Genomic DNA, 19,398 nt, shown 5'->3' with positions numbered 1-19,398 from the left:
ATAATTAGTTTTGGTATTTGTTTAAGCAGAGAAAGGAACTAAGATCTAGTCCCTTGGTGAGTTGCAGAGAGCAAGCCAACGCGTCTCTCGAGGCGCGGAGCTGCTGGGGTACGTGGTGCCAGGGACTCTCCCATCCTGTCTTACCATATGCATCAACCATCCTGTTGACTGTGGAATTGTTTCTGGCTTTTTTTGAACCTTGTATGACTGTCTTATCAATTCTGAGGAAAGCAGGAACCCCTGAAGTATGCAACAGGATGGCTTAATTGCAAAATCTGTAGCGTGTCTCTCCTTTTCCATGAACCACAGCCATTAGAAAACTGCTGGCAGACACTTTTAAAACATCAGCTGTTCCACAGAACTTGCGAACTCTTCATTGCCCTTTTCCACAAACCTCTCTCCTCCTGTGCCTTCAGAAAGGGCAAAATCAAGGCAGGAAGTGATGTTTGAATTCATCAGCGTTACAGTTCTGCGTTTAATTTCTAAGTCTTTGAGAGTTAATTATCACACAACTCATAGACAGTAGTTTCATGATTTCTTAATCTGTTATGTACACTGCTGAAGGGAGACATTTGTTTCTGCAGGGCATCAGCTGCGTCTGAACCGCAAAGCACAGGGTTAACAGAATCCGCAATTATAGAGATGCGTGGGCTCGCTGTATTAATCACCATTTAGAAATGTGGATCTCTCATCTTGACTTTCAAATGAAAATATAGCCATAGGTTAATCCCGTCTGCCAGCTCAGGTTCCACCTCTGCAGGCAAAACGGCACCAGGCGTATGTTCTTGTGTTCAGTGTTTTTGTGTTTATGTTGTTCTCAGTTATGTTTGCAGTATTTATATGAGGTGAGGAGTTCTTTACCAACAAAATAATTCAGTGTAAATCACTTTCCTTGCAGAAGAACAGAGCGTGCATTCAATGCCTTTGAACCTTGCTTGTTCCCTTGCGTTTCTCCTTTTAAAGGCAATATAGATTTATCCTCGTCGTTTGTTTGTCTCTCCCCTTACAGCATCAGTGAGAGCTTCCTGACCGTGAAAGGTGCCGCGCTCTTCCTGCCGCGAGGAAATGGCTCGTCCACCCCCAGGATCAGTCACCGGCGCAACAAACACGCAGGTACCGTGTCACTCCAGTGCTGAGCCTGGTCTGCTCGCTCCTGTTCCCCAGGACACCTTCTGGAGCTGGTTCTCACCAGACGACACACGTTTCTGTTTACACCAGCTGTGTATTAAAGCCAGACCTGTAGTCTCAAGGCTGCGATATTTAATACTGATAGAAAAAAAGGCTTCCATACCCTTTTGTTTATACTGTACAATCAAACCGATGAGTGACAGCGGGGCAGCAGTCATGATATCACGGGGAGTGGAGAACAACTGCCCCCCAAATATCATCCTGTAATTTTTGTGTGAGAGCAAGGCTGGAGTATTGCCATCCAAACCTTCATGCATTGCACTGGGAAACTGGGTTGTGATATAGCATGAGTAATTGTGCTTCCTGATCAGAAAGTAACCGGTTGTTATAGAAGAGAGGGAGGAGACACCTCTACGTGGTGGTGGAGAAACCTCTGAGCAAAGTTGGTGTGACTTTTCAGACATGTGAGCAGAGTGAATAAGACGGAGTTGGTCATAATCCCGCCCTCTTTATCTGCTGAAAGTTTGGTTTGTGTTTTTGCTTGGACTCTTTGTTTGAAAAGTCAGCCTGAATAATGAAACTCAAACATTTCAGAGTAGGTTGCTTTTCATTGTGCTTATGGTGCTTATTAACTGATGGCATTTTTCAGGCATCAGATAGTGCAGGGTTTTCTGTTCCATTAAACCATCAGCAGGAGAAAACCAACACTGAGACCTTCAGACTTTTGTGGATGAGACAGAGAGGCTAGAATCAACTCTCCTTGCCAAAAATTGACCAGCAAAAGGTGATTTGGTTTGGTTCCAGGTGTAGATTTCTTTGATACCATTCAGCTCTACACCTGGCAGAGTTACATACCTGGTGACTGGTCCACCTCAAAATCTGTTTACAAACATCTTTATAGAAAGAATTTAAGTCCAAAGGTGATTCATTACGTCCACACAGACATAGTACAAGCAGTACCCAAATTGCTTTGAGTGAGATGCATGAATTACCAGTTGGTGTCTTGGCTGTACCTCGCAGAGCAGGCGCACTGGATGTGTTTCCGTGTGAACCTGTGCAAGGCAGCACAAACAGCTTTCAAGTCTCTTGTTGCCTGATCAGCTTGCGTGGGGGCTGGAGACCTTGGTGGAAAACACTTGCTCATCTAATCAACCCAGAGCTTTTAGGAGCCAGGTTGCCAAGAAAGCAAACCCGGTGTGTTGTAATTGCTTACAGCAAGATGTTTTGTACTGAAGAGGCTGGGTTGCCTAAGGGATGGGATTTTTGTTCTTAGAAGATTCTTTCTATTCCTGTCTCTTCAACTTACGGGGTGAGATTTAATGAGGCATCAGTGCTTGTCCTTTCCTCAGTTTCCCTGCTTGTCAAGTGATGTGAATATATATATATATATTTTTTTATGGTGCTTGGAGATTTCACTGAAAAGAGACATTTGTATGAGTGTGCACCATCTCTCTTTTCTGTGGGCTCTTCTAATATACAATATATACCAGCAGACCAAGACACCAAGGGATCAATGTGTTGCCTTCCAAGATTAAACCAGTGGTGTAGAGAGTGCAGCCTTCGGCAGCGAGCGTGTGGCAAAGAAAACTCTCCTTTCCTGGGCTCCGATAATCGGTGCTCAACTTCCATCCCGTGTGTGTTGTGACTGATCTCTGGCACACTGAATTAGAAGAGGGGTGGAGAGCGGACATAACTTTCCAGTATGAAATTGCTGCCTATGGGTGCAATAGTGTTTCAAGTGGCTACAAGAGCGTTTCCTAGGAAGGCTGGCTACCCTTCCCCACCTCCCTCCCTAATTCATTGGAGGTGCTAGAATCCAGCATAAAGAATAAATGTGTAGCAGGAAATAATTAATGCTCACACCCATTTCTTTAATCATATCATCTTCAGCAATGGAAATCACTCATTGGCAGATGGACTAGATATGGTACCAGCTGTCCATGCTGCTCTGGGTGGTCCTGTGCCCCAGGCCACCTGGCAATTCTCAGGCTGGTGGCCTTGCTGTTGTGCTCCAACAACGCTGGAGGCCAGAAAAGGATGCAACTTCCCCGGGGCTTTCGCCATCTCTGGGATACTGTAAATCACTTTAGAGATCCCACCCTAGCTGATGCTTTGCACCTCGCCTGCCAGCTCAGAAGGAAACAAAAGCATCTGCTTGTCGCTGGACAATGTGATAGGAAGCAGCAATCGTGCGGTGAATGCCAGCAAAGCGACAGCTCTTCACAGGACAGGATGTGATATCTTTGTGCTGATTCTGGCACGTTAAAACCTTTCCTTTGCTCTTTCTTAATCCAGGAAGCTTACAAAATGCCTTGTGTGTTTGGGGCTGAAAATGTAGATTAAAGCTGGCCAAGGAAGCCATACATTGGTTTCCAACTCTGGAGCAACCAGGGCTGGCAGGGCAGGTGGGGAATGGGGAGAAGGGCAATGAACTTTCTGGGGATGGGAGACAGTGGAGCTCCATGACTGACCCTTGCAGAAAGGGTCGCCTTAGAAACTTCCTCTCTTGTTTTTAAGTATTGAGATAATCTGGTAGTCCTGGCGGTGTTTTCTTTTTCAAACTCTGGAAACTTTGTCTGTTAAACTGGCTCCTGACGTTAAGTTACTGGCGGCAGTAGGTAGGAACTGTTATGCCTTGGGTAGGGAGAAACCGAGGTGAAGCATCTTTCATTTCAAGCTACCAAAGACAAGTGAACAGGACCTCTTAAAAAGCCCACAGGATTTAGTGGGAGAGAGCGTGGCAAGACAGGAACAGGTGAGCACATGGAGCAAAGAGCAGCTGACTAAGAGATGGGGCTTTGTTATCTCTGAGTGGGTGGAAGTGACAACGCTCATGGTGACGTGTCAGGTTTCCTGGTGGACGTTTGCTCTGGCTGGACAGCCAGGAACTTGCATGTGATTTAAAGCTATTTTTGTACATTCACCTTTCCCTCCTTCCCGCAGGGGATCTCCAGCAGCACCTGCAGGCCATGTTCATACTGCTCCGCCCAGAAGACAACATCAGACTGGTAGGTTGGCTTTTTGCTTATCTGCTGTTAACGAATATAAAGGTTAAGTTCCACTTGACAAATACACCTGTGTAATTCATGAAAGCGGTGGTGCGTGTGTGTTTGAGTGGTTTCATTGGCAGGTTTGGGGTTTCTTTGCAACCACAAAGGCAGGAAAGCATCTAATTATGAAAGGCCTGCTTATTTGGTTGTTTAGTGAGACAGATCGCATGGCTACAAGTACCTTTGTCTGAACCAAGCACTGAGTACTTATGCTCTCAAAAAGTACTCCAATAATTACCAGAGAAGCTGGGTACGTCAGCTTGGTGTCCTGTTTAAATCAGTTATCTCTGACCAGCGTGAACACCTGCCCTTCCACTTTAGTTCAGTTGTGTTCCTCACTCTGCTCTCCTAACTTGCTGTGTCCCAAAAGACCGTGGCTTATCAGGAAGGAGCAGGCAGGACCCCCATGTGGATATGCACGTATAGTGAACCTTATCTTCCTGCTTTTCTGGGTTGTTGCCTTCTATAATGATGTAAAGAAAATTAGGTATTGCTGTTTATAGCATTGGTGTGCTGTCCTAAAGACCTCCAGAAGCTAAAGAAGAGCAGCGAGGAATTTTGTTTAGGACATGTGGAAGTGCTCTACAAGGTCAGGCACGACTGCAGTGTATCTGTATCTCTCATCACTCAATAGCCTGAAGTTTCTTTCCTGTGTTGTCTTGGTGCATCTTAGCAACGTACGCCCAAAGCAGGATTGCCAGCATCACAAGTGTCTTCTGGCACCTCTGGTTTGCTGAGTCCTCCTGAGCTGTGCTGGAGCTGGACTGATCTGACAAGTATAGCTAAGAAACAGCCAAGGTTACTATGGAATGCTTTAACTTTAAAAATGAATGTAGAAAATAGTTTGCCATAAACAATCTTTGTAAGCAAACTAAAGGACCTACTCCTGAGCTTTGTCAGGTGCACCTTGCTGTCCCTAAAATTTCAGTGAAAGTGATGGGGATGGGGGTTCTTGGTGCTTTTCAGAATCTGAGCCAGGGTTAGAACATTGGAAGCTATTGAACAAGTCATTGTTCAGCAATATCAGTGGCTACATTGTGTGATTTGGGACAAATTAGCCTTAACAGCTGAATAAGGACTTTGTGGGCTGAGACATAAACCCTTTTGTTCAGAGCTGCGTTTGGAATGCTGAAATCTTGCATGAGGTTAAGTTCGATAGTCTACTTGAATTTAATTGATTCTTGACGAACGAAGAGTGTGCAGAGCTGCAATAGACTCTCTTATAAAATAATAGATACAAATGAGATTTGAAATATAAACAGTGCTGAGAGAAATGCATTCCCCTCTTGTGTTGGCTGCTGTCATTCGGGGGGCAGACTTCACAGCTCAGAGGGCAGCAGAGGAATCTAATCCTCTATAAACCTAAGCTTAAAATTTGGAACAACTCTTGTTTCTGTTGGAGCTATTGGCAGGTTTTTTTTTATCCATCCATGAGAGCAAAGGTACCAGTATAAGATCAGTAGGGTCTCTTAAGTGGTCCTCAGGAAATCCCACCATAGTGACTAGAAGCAACGTGACCTTTGGCTGCTGCTTGTCTAGCCCTGTTCTAAAGGGTCTTGTGCTAAGACCACATCTCCCGTTACTGCTGGCCAAATTGGTTTAGTGAAGTAAATTAAATTGTGTTAATCCTCTTGTTGCTGGACTGTCCTCAAGAGAAGCAGAACAGAGCTCATGTGTGGGTGCCCAAGACACAGGGCAGCTGTTGTTCACCTGCACATCTTTGTTTCTGTTTGAGGTTTGGTTCCTACTGTAGATAATGCCATTAACCACCAAGACCTTGGTGACTGCTTGCTCTTCTAGGTTGAAGAGCACCCTTTCTGTTCTGCTACAAGTGGTTAGTTGTAGAAACAACTGTCTTTGGCTCTTCCCACCTTGAAGGCCTGACCGCTTTGATCCTCCATGTTTCCAAAGGAATCCCAGTGACTCAAGGAGCAAGAAGGAAAACAAGGCTGGTTTTAGCATGACTTATCCTAAAGAGATGGGGTGGGGCACAGTCTCTCGCTGTACAGAGCACATCTGTCTGCTAGCATCAGCATCTGGGTAGTTTCTGTTCGTCTTCAGTCCCATTGGACAAGTCTAGAAGTCAGCACCATCTCCTGCCTGCACTTGCTGTTCCACCCCCGTCACTAGAGCTGCCGCTCCCTGCAACACCACTGGGATGCTTTCCCTGCCGCTCTCAGCATCGTCCCCCGCGGCAGAGCCCTCCGGTGAAACGGCGAGCTCTGTCCTCACTGCCGTGCGCTGTTTTAACCTTTGCGGTGGACTCTGCCACATCCCGTGGCCTAGAATTACTGGCTAATTGGAAAGTGAGGTGTGAGAAGGTCAGAGGAGGCTTCGTCTGAGGCGGAACATGTTGTTCTGGCCTCAAAACCAAGTTAGAACTAAAGGAGCATGTTGGGAAAAGCAGACTATTGAGAGATCCTACGCAATAGTTATTTTGTGAGCTTTTTTTAAGGGTAAAATGACTGGTAAGCTGTTCTGAGCCATGACCTCCTGTGGGCCACCAAGAAGTGTCTACTCAAGCAGTGGGTCAGGAGGGCTGCTGGTGATTGAGGAATTTCGGGTTCAGTTTGCAAAGGATGTCAAACTCTGCTTCGACCTTCAACCGTTGGGTCGCGGGGAGTTGAGCAACTGAGTCCCGTTGCAGCAGGCAGGTGACGGCTCCTTCTTGCCCATGTTTGCTCTCTGTAGGCTCTGCTCAAAGTCTAAGAAGCAGTTTAACACCAAGGTAAACACTGAAACCAGACAGTGTCTTGGGGTTGGATTAGGCCATCCAAAGTTAGGATGCAGTATACATAATTAAGACACTTCCTTTCTAGGGATGTCCTAGTTTCTCTAGTTGGGATCCTGTGACTGAAATAACTGCAAATGGCTTGGAATGGAGTCCAAAAAGTGTTGCAAGACTGCCTACTGCAGATGTTCATAGGCAAAACCTGATGGGCTCTTTCTGTGGGCTCCTCACTAACCAGCAGCCTGGCCGTACCAAGTCTTGCTGGCGTTACTTCAGTTCTCGCTTCCTCGTGGCTTCTGGAGGAGCATCAGGCTTCAGTGTAGCCCTTCAGGAGCCTCAGTGTTGGTGTGATGCCCACAACTTAGTTGCACAGCCGCTTTCTGAATGCTGTCAGTATTTGATTTTTGGGGGAGTTTGGGGTGAAATTCAGACATCCTGCTAGATCTCTCTTTTGGCCCTAGGGTGCACGTGTTTGTGGTAGGAGCAGTGAAGCCTGACAACTTGTTACCTCTTCTCAATCCAAATCCAGCCATGGGTACACCTCAGGAATAGGGAAATCATGCCAGCTGTAAGGCAGTCGGGCTGCTTCTGCACTGGGGAGCTGCTGGAAAAATGCAAAGGACCAGCAGGGAACCACGTGTCAATTAGATCCTGGTTCTCCAGCTGTCTGGGAAGTTGGTGAAAGTCTTGTTGGAGCTGTTGCAGCACACAGTAGCTTAAAGGAAAGCTCCAGCTCTTTGGACAAAGCCCTCCGAGAGGTGAAGAGCACATTCAGTACCAGCTGAGGAGTACGGACCGTCCATACTAGTGCAAACTGCATCACTGCTTCTGCGCCTGGCACTCAGCATGAAAAGGTGGCTTGTCAAAGAAATGGTGTGTATTTTGCTGGCTGCTCTGCTGATCTCTCCCCTTCCTTTCCTCAGGCTGTAAGACTGGAAAGTACCTACCAGAACCGCACTAGATACATGGTGGTGGTGTCCACCAACGGCAGACAAGACACCGAAGAGAGCATTGTCCTGGGAATGGATTTCTCTTCCAATGACAGGTACTCACAGCGTCCAGGTGGGGAAGTGCTTGTGTTCACCCACATGTTGAGTGTAGAAACCACTGTCTGGTGTATGTGCTTTCTGGGGACAGACTGCTTCAGATTTTCCAGCCTGATACCTTTCCTGAGATCCACAATACCCTTTTTATTTCTTGAAAGGAGGTGGCAAATGGGAAGGCAACTGCACAGCTCAGTGTTTTCTCCATTCCTCTGAGTCTCAGGCTGCTGTGAGGATGCTAAGTGCCCTCAACTGTGTCAAAATGGTGAAGTCCCTAAGCCCTGCATCTGCACACCAGAAACAAGGACAACTTGCATGCAACGAGAGAAAAAGCTGCAATTAGAGAAGCTGCACATCAGGGTTCAGCAGAGCAGCTAATAAGAAATTGACTGTCAGGAAGCCCCTTGCCCAGGTCATGGCACAAAGGGCCTGATCGGAATGTCAGGGTTGCTGATGGCAGATCTTGCACAACATGTGTGCTCCCCAGACATCAGCATGTCAGCAGGGTTTAGTGCTTTTGCTTCATTAATTGAAGTTGCTGCTGACCTCTCCAAACAGCTGCAGAATGTGGCTGGGAAGCAGCTTTTGCTGCTGGAGTGACTATAAGCCAGGAGACAGCACCCCACCAGCTTCACGGGCAAAAGCTTTGGGTTTAAAAAGGGGCACTGGGCACTTTGGAGAGAGCAGGGGGGCACGTGGCTCTTTTAAAGGGTCGTAAATCAGTTTTGGCCTATACAGGGAAAGAAAAACCTGGATATTTGCACCATTTTGGAAGGTTTCATACACACACTCTGTTCTAGCACAACTGCTACAGGAATGAGTTGCCTTCAAGTAGTTACCAGGGTCACTAGAAAATCTTTTTTAGCTGTTAAGCTGCTAAGAAATGGCCTTCCAAACAGCCTGCCAATCACAACAGCCACCATGCTTCATTTCAAGTGCCTTGATTTGGGTGCTTAGCTCAAGTGACGCCTGCCAAAAAGGGGGACCAGCTCGATGCTGCCCCTGGCTTCTGCTCCCTGGCACATGTGCCCAGCTGTAACTCAGAGATGCTCTTGCAGTAGGGTAAGAATAACTTGTCCTTGCACAGGTTGGTGTGAGTTTGGAGGTTGCTGTTGGCTGTGATACACCAGCACAGCCACCTTTGATAACTGAGAGCTCACTGGTATTCAGCCTCTAATAACATAGCGGGGTCATTTTAGCTTTCTGCTAGAGTTACTGAGATTCTGGATGGTCAGTCTGATACGCCCTCCCCTAGCCCACTTGGTATTTATAACTCAATGTAGACTTGTTGCTATGGTCTCTGATAAGCGCTTGCTGAACAGTATCACTAAAAATACCGTGGCCACCTTGGGAAGCCTTTTAGAAACACATCTTTCCATGAGCTCATCTCATGTTGTCAACAGAAATAGCTGCGTGCTGCGATGTCTCCCTGCGCTGGGCACCGGTTGCTGCGAGGGGTGTGCGTTTACGGGGCTTCGTGTCTGTTGACCCTTCTGAAGCCTCGAGTCTCACCCTCTTCTCATGAGCTGCAGAGACTGGGGGTGTTGAGTCTTGTGGAAATTTGAGAGAATTAGTGCAAAGCATTAGAAGAAGCAGCAGTTAAATTCGGTTCTTTTTCAAGTTGATGAATTGAATATGGTTTATTTGACAACTTTAAGACATTCAGCTTTTTCATTTGACAACCTGGCACAGGTTTTCTTAGGGTTCCCCCACCGCTGCCTTTTTTATTTCACTTGATTTCTGCTTTTAACTTGGCTTTTTGCTCAGCCTCACAGAAAGCAGGTGACTGTGAGGGCAAAGAGGTCGGAGCAACTGTGAGAGGAGCGAGGTTGCCAAGAGGTGTCTGAGCTCCGGTCCTGCTCATCCTCGGGGTGTGGGAGGGCGGCGAAGGGGCAGGAGTCGCCAGCGGGTGACAGGCTGTGGCTGCGAACCTGCCGTGCTGCCGGTCACCCTGCTGTGACACCGTACCCATCCCAGGTCCCAGCAGCTGTGGCTGAGGGACAAAGAGGAAAACAAAGCTGTGGATTGCAAAATCAGAGCTGGAACCAAACCGCTTGAGCCTGAGAGGGACTAATCTGTAAAGAAAGCCTTGAGCTGACTGGAGACTCTGAGCCCCTTCTGACATTCCACACAAAGCTTGCTGCTCCTGAGTCCTGTTTGCTCCTCTCCTGGACATGTGTTAACCCTTTAAGCTTGCTTGAAAGAATGTTCCTGTACCCTATGGGTGATGATCCTTGCCAGACACCTGTAGAACAACACTGACACTCTTTGTCCCTGAAGCACCAATGGGATTTTTCTGTTTGTTTGTTTGTTTCTAATGGGAACAGAAATACTCAACCATTGCTGTGAAATTAGAATGATAACATGGTGCTGTGGCAGATGGGCTGACCTTCTCTTTCTTACTACAGTAGCACTTGCACAATGGGCTTGGTGCTGCCGCTGTGGAGCGACACCTTGATCCACCTGGACGGGGATGGGTGAGTGTCTGTTCTGTGTCCTGAGTCAAGGCGTGAGATTACAACATGGTGTATGGAGAAGGATCGAGCGATTGGGTCCAGCAGACCTCCTGCTGTTGACCTGTATCGGGTTAGGAGGCTCAAAGGCCCTAAATCATGGTTATTGTAGCAGCAAAGACCAATAATTGACTTATCTGTGAATAAACACGCACCGAGACAGTGGCTTGTCTGTATGTTTAAGCTGGCGTAAAGGAGCTTTCACTGGCGAGTGGGTGTGTAGTGAAAGCTCCTTAAAGGGATCCTATTATGCGTTCCTCCATCACGCTTGCAGCAGGCAGTGTTCAGAAGAACATAAAATAAGAATGATGTTTCTCTGCCAAATAGACACCTGACTTGCAGCCTCCTGTTGGGGCCAGTTACAAGGGCTGTCCAGTGCAGTGCGTGGAATGACTTTTCTTTCCTTGGTAGCTGCCCCAGGATCACTTTAGCTGGACTCTGTTGCTCCCAGCTGTGGCACTGAGTTTGTGTTGCCAAGGTAAACAGCACAGCCCAGCACCGTCCCACCGCCTTAGTTTCGTTCCCAAACAGCAGCTGCTTAAAGAAGTTATCTTAGAGCTTTTAGTGCGCTATTTTGATCTGTTGGCTAGCTGAACTCAGTGTGTGCATAGGGCTAGTCCTCTGCTGTTCTAACATGCTACAAACTGTCAGTTATTAACTGAACAGTGGCTTTTGGGACACATTTTTACTGTGCTTCTTTTCCTCTCTCCAGAGGGTTCAGCGTATCGACAGATAACAGGGTTCATATATTCAAGCCAGTGTCTGTACAGGCAATGTGGTGAGTACTTACTATGATCCGTCCCAGTGATCCTTTTTCCAAGGTGTTTTGGCTGCTTGAGCTTTTAAAAGCCAGGTGTTGCTTTGTATTATTGGTATCTTGAGACCTACTCAAGCATCCAGAAGTCTCCTTCAGTATCCTTTGGTATCAAACTTCCTTCCCAAGGGAAAAAAAACCCATGCAAGTGCTGGTATACAGCAGTGAGTTTATAATTCTGCTGCAACTGCACCTTCAGCTCAGCTGGGGGCAGGAAGGAATTTTCCTTGCAAGGGGCTGCTGAATCCCTGCGAAGCAGAGTTGCCTTGAGCATGTGTTTGAAATGTTTCTTTTTATTAGTCGTAAATAAGGAAATACCCACTGTGCGTATTTTAGGAGTCTCTGTCTCCGGTGGGGCATGTTCATTGTGATAGCGAGAAGGAAAGAGAAGCTGCCTGCATTTTTCATTCCTTTTAGGGTGGTTCGTGTAAGAATGTAGTGGCCATGAAAGTATTTCTGGCACAAGCTGCTTTGCATTGCAGAAATACATCCCCTGTCAGGGTGTCATGCTACTGTGTCACACCAGTGATTTTGACCTGGATCCTTCTGATCCCAGTCAAAGATTTAAAACAAGCTAAAAATAGGAGAGGGGGATTTGTTTCCCAGCAGCAGCTGAAGAAAATTCTGACATCACTGGTGCAGTGAGGGAGGGAGGACACCTGAACAGCTCAGTAAAGTCAACTCCTCAGCTCTTGATTGTGCAGCTCTCTGTGTCTCACTTCTGGGTGTTTGCACCTGCAGTAGGAGCTGTCAGAGCACCCTGCCTTGAACAAGAGCTCTCTGCATCTTAGTGATGGCTTAAGCAGCTGTAGCAGTTCTTAGAGCCAGAGACACAGGTGTCCTCTGAATTGTGGGCACCTTTGCTGCTATCCGGGCTTGTCTTGGCATGGTTAAGATGCAGAGGCTCTTGCAGCGTGTGGTTACCCACCCCCTTGGGGACAGCCTCCTGCTCTGGGCTGTCACATACAGCACTGAGTTTGTACCAACTGATGGGACGTGAGCAGCATCCTGGATTCGGCTGCTGCTTTGTGCTCAGTACCAACCTGAGGAAGAAATTATAATTCCGTGAGTATTTTTCCCTTTCTAGGTCGGCTCTGCAGAGTTTACATAAAGCTTGCGAGGTAGCGCGGAGCAACAATTACTACCCAGGGAGCCTCTTCCTCACGTGGGTCAGTTACTATGAGAGCCATATCAACTCTGACCAGTCATCGGTCAACGAGTGGAATGCCATGCAAGATGTCCAGTCCCACCGGCCCGACTCGCCCGCGCTGTTCACGGATGTGTAAGTTGGTCTGGCTCCCCTGAGCCGAAGCGCTTGGCTGTCAGGCACTGCAGTCTCCCAAAAAAAGGAAAGATTCCACAAGAAGTTACTCTTAATTAGGTATTAATGAGGAGAAGTTTCCTGTTCTGGGTAATAAATGGACCCCTGGTTAGGTAAACAGCAGCACTGAAAGTTTAGCCCTCCTGGGACTCCCTTGCATCTTCTCCAGCCTCTGTTTTCAGTCTGGTTGCTTATCTTGGGCTTTAGGCTCACAGATCTTTGATCTTTCAAGGTAAATCAAATGTTACTAGTGAGGGATGTGGTGTATCCTAATACCTAGGCCTTCCTCTTCGCTGGTTTTGTCCTCTGGGTTCCAGACCTCGTGTCTCCTGGAAGGAGCAGGTTTCTCTGGACTTTACTCTTAATGCTGACATGTGTCTGAGCACATGTTTAGAGTAAAATGGTCCTTTTTTTTCCTTTCTCAGTTCATTTTGCTGTGAAGTGTTTATGTATGGGCTTCTGAGACCATGCATCTTTGTGGGCATCCAGCTGGTACACGCCAGAATGGGGACAAAGAGCAGTGCGGTTTTCTCTTCATTCTGAGGAGCTCTGCAAGTGTGGAGCAGGAGAGTTGAGAGGTCCCATGCTGTCTCCAGCCAATTTCTAAGATGTGTGGTGCTGTGTGGTCCAAAGCAGTGTGTGAGGTAGATGGGGAGACAGTTTGGAAAGGCAAAATTTATAGGCTGTATCAACATTCAACATTTACAACCCCAGTAATTAGTATATGTTGATGGTACTGATACCGTATAACCTCAAAGTGATCTGTGTCCAGATGTGATGCTGAGTGTGAGAGTTTAGTTGCCTGATGTGCAGAAGGAGAAATGACTTCAATAGCTTTCCCAGTATAACAGTGCCATTGGTTGATTTATGCTCTCAGGTATTTCCTGTTGTTGGAGTTCAGTGAGTGAATAATAATGCTGAGCAGTTGTTCAGCTGTGAAGAGGTCTTCACACTTGATTGTTTTTTAATGTACAAGGAGGGTAGCTGAAAAGTTTTGGCAGGCTGTCAGGTTAATATTCTCTTGTAGCTTTTCATATATAAATTTTATCTAACCCACCCTTTCCCCGGTGGCAGCAATTTAATTATTTCCTGGGGCACCTAGACAGCATTCTCTTAATTGAGTCCTGAAATAATGAGTGAGGTTAAAAGGACCAGGAACTTTCACGATCTTTGTGAACCGCCAGTTGGACACTGGTAAAGCAGAGACGTGTCTGTCCGGTTGCCGTGCTGACAGCCTTCCAGAGACACAGAAAGGTGGTGGGAGATGTCACTGCTTCCAAAGGTGCTGGGTGAGCCAGCTCTGTGCTGCTGCGCTGTTGCAACTTCCCCTGGTGTTAGTCGGGCTATTTTTGCAGCTGGTGATAAGGCCCCTGGCAGCAGAGGCTGGAGGAATGCGCACAGGCTTAGCTGCCCTCTTCTCTCCATGTAAGGAGCTGTGGAGCTGTTACCTTCCCAAGAAAGGTAGGGGGAGGCTTAGATATTGCTCCAGAGAGTATAATGCAGCTTTCCCAATTTAAATTTTACCAAATACCAGAGGTTCTCTGGATGACTACACTGGATTAGGAGCATTCAGTTGGTGTCTTTCATATACAACTGGGAATCTAAACTGGGCTTTATAGTCACCTGAATTCTCTCCAGCTGAGGATGAGCCTGGGGGAAGTACTATGAGTATCTGAGACTCTGCAGAGTGCCCAGTCTGTAGAATACCTGTGTAAAAAGTGCCATGAGTCCAGTTTGTTTTCCCTCCCGGTGACTCTCTTGCTTTCTTCTGATAGCCCAACCGAGCGGGAACGCACAGAACGGCTAATTAAGACCAAGTTAAGGGAGATCATGATGCAAAAAGACTTGGAGAACATCACGTCAAAAGAGGTGAGTGGTGAGGAAGCAGCACTGGAGGTGCTGTTGTGCAAACTGGAGAGCTCTGTACTCAATGCTGTGAAGAAAGGCCAGAACAAAACCTTCATGTGCGTTCCTCCTCCCCACCCAGATTCGCACGGAGCTGGAGATGCAGATGGTGTGTAACCTGCGGGAGTTCAAAGAGTTCATTGACAATGAAATGATAGTGATCCTTGGGCAGATGGACAGCCCCACGCAGATATTTGATCATGTCTTTTTGGTAAGTCTAACAGTGAATTCAAGAGTAAACACACCTCAACTTTCCTCTGTGTTAAAAGGAGCTCTGAAGGAGAGTGTGGCCGATCCTGGGGTCGTGCACTCTAAAGCAAGACCCAGGACACTAGTGCTGTTGAACAGGAACAGCCTGGCTTCTTGGCTTCACTAAACTTCACCAGAAGGGAGAAAGTCTTAATTCTGACTACTTTTCAGGGCTGTTCCCATTGATGTAAGACCAGGTTTGTAGCTTTAACTGTCCAGTGTACCCACACACCAAGATCTCGTAGTATCTGTGTGTTTGGGAAGGGCATGATTACGGCTGAGGATGGGAGCTCCTGGGAGAGATGTGTAAGATTTAGGTGGAATGACGCTCGTGTAACATGGAAAGCTCTTGGGTTCACATGATCCAGGAGGAACAGAGGAGCTTAACAAAGAATCCTGGAGATAAGTCACTTAAGGAAACATAAACATTTTGCCTTTTCATGGTTTGCTTGCTTACTTGCCTTTTGTTGCTGCTGGGGCCTGTCTAATTCCTGCACCTCTTCCTGGTGAGTCAGCGCTCCATTGGATTTCCCAGCCCTGGAGCCACAGACGCAGGTTTGGTTGGGCTGTCTAGCCTGTGAGCTTGGCTCAACTTGAAACAAAGCCACTGCTCTTGGCCCAGCTGGTCTTTCCAAATGGAGAGAGCCTCTCCCGGTCTCCTAAGCGTAGTGCCATGGCTCAGAAGGGATGATGGATGTTAATCCGAGTGCTCCCAAGAAATTGTGGTGTGGTAGAGCCAGGAAACTTAAAGTACTTACAACGTAATGGATGATTTTTTTTTTGCAGACTCTGTGTTCTCCAGAAAGGGAGACGTGTTACAGGCTGCAGGGCTTGGAGTCTTGGCTCTGAATGCATTTAATGGGAACGAGACCTTTAAAATGAGGCTTGCAGGCAGCAGCGAGGAGAAGGGCTGTGGCTAATGTGTGCAAAGCAGCCATCTGCGGTGAGGAGCGGTGCTGCGGGCGCTGGGCAGCAGCTCATTTCAGGAGTGTGCGTGCTGCAAGGCAAAGTCGTACAGCGAGGTCTCTGGGAGGCATGGAACTGTTTCCTTCCAGGTGGAGGCAAGAGCCCTGTGGGATCCCGCTTTGGGAACCCTACAATAAATAAGCAGGAAATAAGAGACCTGGTGATGTTGGTGGTTGTGGATCAAAGGACAGGAGAAAAGGCTTTCACTGCTCTGGCATTGTTCTCCGTGCCTGTGGAAGCTGGTGGTTCCCAGGCCTGAATTAAATTATTCTTCCTTGGCCAGAAAGAGGCAACGTGAAGCTAAGTCTGGTGGGGTAGGGTAGGCACAGCAGGGTTAAATGCGTGTGTTCCTCTGTTCACACAGGCTTGGAAGAGGAGAAGAGATGATGGGGAGAAGAGGTGTAATCCAAGTGAGCTTATAGTGTAGCTGCCTTTGATGTGCGAGATGGGTGTTTCACGTATGAAGAGCACCTGGATGGTTTTAAACGCCCGCAGTCTCCCTTCTGTGGGGTAGAGCTGGCAGCAGCCTCCAGGGAGAGGGCGGGGTGTTCTCATCTCTGCCGAGGTTCATTTGTCAGCAGTTTGCAGGAAGTGCCAGCATATGGTGCTGGGCTCCTGCCTGCAGAGCTGCCTGTTGCTTCAGAACAGATCTGGTTAATGGAGCGAGATAAGGTTGTGAACATCAGCCCTGTTACCGCTCTTCTGCGTTCACCTTTGCTCAGAAGCCCCCTTGTTCCCCAACACTTGTCTGACCAGCTTCCTTCCCCCGTTCTCCGCTGACAGTCCCTGCTCCACCAGCCAGCTGGCCGTACCTTCCTTCTGCCTCATGTGTCCCTTTGCGTATTTTCCCTGCAGGGCTCGGAATGGAATGCCTCCAATTTGGAAGACTTGCAGAACAGAGGGTAAGTAGCTTCAGGTCATCAGCTTAAAAGCAAGAGCCTGGCCTTCACACTTGTCTGTGCAATAAACTCTATTCCCTACCTGCTGTGTAATCTGAGTCTTACTAAAGATCTGAACAGATCTGAACAAGCTCTTGCTTCCTCCAAACTCTGCGTCCCACAAACAGGCACCCTAAAGTAAAAGCATCTTGTTCCCTGACCTTGACTGACATCTCCTTGGCGAACAAAGGCAGGCAGCAATCTCATAGCTGTAAGTAGCAAAAAGCTGCAGTTACTGCACTGGACGCTGCGTAGCTGGCTCTGTGCCCTCTGCTCCAGCCCGTTGTTCTGGGCTGAGGTCTCAGGGTTACAGAGGCACTTTGGAGTCTGGACCTCCGGACTGCGGCAGGAAGGAAAATATGTAAAAGAGCATTTGTTTCTTTGAGCGGGACCCAGGAGGAAGGAAAGTCCTGTAGCTCTTGGGCTCAGCACTGATGGGTTCCTCTGTCTGCTGCCCCTTTCTACCTCTCCAACTTAAGCTGAGTGTCCTTTCTCTAGGCCAGGTGGATCTAAGCACCAAGATTTTGCAATTAAATCATTATTTGTGCCAAGCCAGTGGAAAAAACTAATCACTCTGCTGAACTCAGTTGATAGCATTGACTCTTCCCATTCAGCTCAGGATCTGCTGCAGTTTCCTTGGGTCAGATGGGTACTGACTGCCAGTGATTTTGTACCTGCTGGGGAGGGGGGATGGCACTCCCTTGCGGTCTTCTTGTTCTGTCTGATATCCCAGCATGAGCCCGGTTCATAAGCATCTTACAAGTAACCCTGAGGACTCAAAATACTATATATAGTGTACCTAAATACCATATGCTTTCTCTAGCAGTTTTCAGAAAAATGAGGGATAAGAAATAAATCCTTCCCAGTGGCTCATTGTCTGTTACATCTCTCTGTAGTTATTTATGCATTTGTTTAACTCTGGTGTTGCTTGTGAGCTTATGTCTTCAATCCTCCTTTGGTGGTGGTGCAGCAGGAGGAGAGATTCACAAAGAGGCTTTGAGAAATTGCTGAAACACGAACAGTCTTTGCAGGAGATTCTGTGACACAAGTGTTGCACTTAAAATAGAGAGACGCGAGCAAGCAGAATAACCTGACATACTATCGAGGAGGTTTCTCTCCAGTGTGGATGGAAGCCCTTTTATCAGAGGCTGGGCTCTAAATTGCTCAGCAAAACCTTTTGTCTGTGTAGCTGCTACTTCCTTGCCCCGAGTTCCGATTCCCAAGGAGGTATGGTCAAGACTGCAACTTCAAGTGCTTCGAGTTTTGCCACTCGCCAACCCAAGGCTGTTGTGTAGCAGCTGTGATACCTCTCTGAACTTGCTGTGTCCTGCTCACTCGGCATTTTTATCTGCCGTCTGTTTCCATGCAGGGTGCGGTATATTTTGAATGTGACTCGAGAAATAGATAACTTCTTCCCTGGGCTCTTCGAATACCATAATATTCGGGTATATGATGAAGAAGCAACTGATCTTCTGGCTTACTGGAATGACACCTACAAATTCATCTCAAAGGCAAAGTAAGTCTTTTCAGAACAAACACGTTTAGAAGATGCATGCTAAGCATTTTATATTTTACTACTGATTTTCTTCACTGCTATTCTTCCTTGCCTACCTAGGATCAAAGCATTTCCGTTGTGTAGTCTATGTAGTTGTTTGCCTGTGCTTAGGAAATTCAATGGATCTGCAGAGATACCGGTGGGAGGAAAGAGCAGTAACAAATCAAGTAGAGTTTAATAAAAGTAAGAAGCAAAACTTCATAAACCGAACATAAGCATAAGTTGTTCCATACATTGTAAGGTTGTCTGATGAAGCCCACAGTCTGAAGATGATTTATTGTAGCGTAATGCTCCAGAGCAAACTCTTCCCGTTAACAGGAGGAGATGTCTGTGCAGGTCTCTGAGCTGTCACAGTGAGTAATCCGATAGGGGATGCAGAAAGTAGGGCCTTTTTACTGCAGAGAACTGCATCCCAGTTATATGAACTGTCTCCAGTTAATTCAGCAGCCTTCTTCAGGGAAAACTGCTCAGAAAGCAGATTGGCATGTGTTACCTTTAAAGTATTATTTCCATTATAGAAGCCTGTCATCTCTTAGACAGCGCTTGCAGTTTCTCACAGCATTGTTTGAATATTGGCTCTTTTGAACAAGTTATTAGAGACTTATTTAAGGTGGTTTCTTTAAAAGACATTATCCTATTCCCATAAATATTGATTTTTGAAGTGTTGTCATTCTCAGAAGTACTATCCTGCCCAGAATATTTTCCATTGGGGTTTAAACGATTGGGCCTTGGTACAACGTATGAGGTGAGATGCAAGTTAATCTTCTCCCAAATTCAGGCAGTTATGGTACCCCTTTCTTTGTCCTGCCTGTTGTTGCAGAACTGCTCAGGACCTTCCAGGGACGTGTTTCTAAACTGGGACACCACGTTTGTGTGATAGATGCTGTTTTTATTTGGAACACGGCTTGATAGAAGGAGTCTGTTTGGGCTGAGTTCAGGGATGCTGTATTAGTCTTTAGCAGTCTTCATAATATCAGCAAACAACCAATGTTTGTCCAGTTTGTCATAAAAACTTCAGAAGAGCTGTTGTAACAAAATCTGTTAAGAATATTAAGGTATTGTTCTTCACTTTGCTCGCATGTCTTGCTCCAATTTGCAAATTGGATTATCAGCTCGCATCCCAGAGACTTCAAAATGTGTTTGATAATGCTCTAGTAGAGAATTTTGCTATTTTCTCAAGCTTCT

General features: G+C 46.9%; 1 protein-coding gene across 4 annotated transcripts in view; it reads left to right on the top strand.

Annotated features, from left to right (window-relative positions):
* The window catches only part of SSH2 (slingshot protein phosphatase 2), an 84,779-nt gene that overhangs the window by 53,246 nt on the left and 12,135 nt on the right, over positions 1-19,398 (top strand). For all 4 annotated transcript variants that reach the window (XM_065853477.2, XM_071816989.1, XM_065853478.2 and 1 more), the window contains 10 exons: positions 1,010-1,113; positions 4,072-4,136; positions 7,833-7,954; positions 10,361-10,429; positions 11,178-11,243; positions 12,367-12,561; positions 14,376-14,469; positions 14,588-14,716; positions 16,576-16,622; positions 18,028-18,174. In XM_065853477.2, coding sequence (XP_065709549.1) covers positions 1,010-1,113; positions 4,072-4,136; positions 7,833-7,954; positions 10,361-10,429; positions 11,178-11,243; positions 12,367-12,561; positions 14,376-14,469; positions 14,588-14,716; positions 16,576-16,622; positions 18,028-18,174 — 1,038 coding nt within the window. The remainder of the gene's footprint in view (positions 1-1,009; positions 1,114-4,071; positions 4,137-7,832; positions 7,955-10,360; positions 10,430-11,177; positions 11,244-12,366; positions 12,562-14,375; positions 14,470-14,587; positions 14,717-16,575; positions 16,623-18,027; positions 18,175-19,398) is intronic.

Source organism: Patagioenas fasciata, chromosome 19 (assembly GCF_037038585.1).
Source record: "Patagioenas fasciata isolate bPatFas1 chromosome 19, bPatFas1.hap1, whole genome shotgun sequence".
In the NCBI taxonomy this organism is placed as follows: Eukaryota; Metazoa; Chordata; class Aves; order Columbiformes; family Columbidae; genus Patagioenas; species Patagioenas fasciata.
The sequence above is the reverse complement of the archived record's forward strand: the minus strand, read 5'-3'. Positions and strand labels throughout refer to the sequence as shown.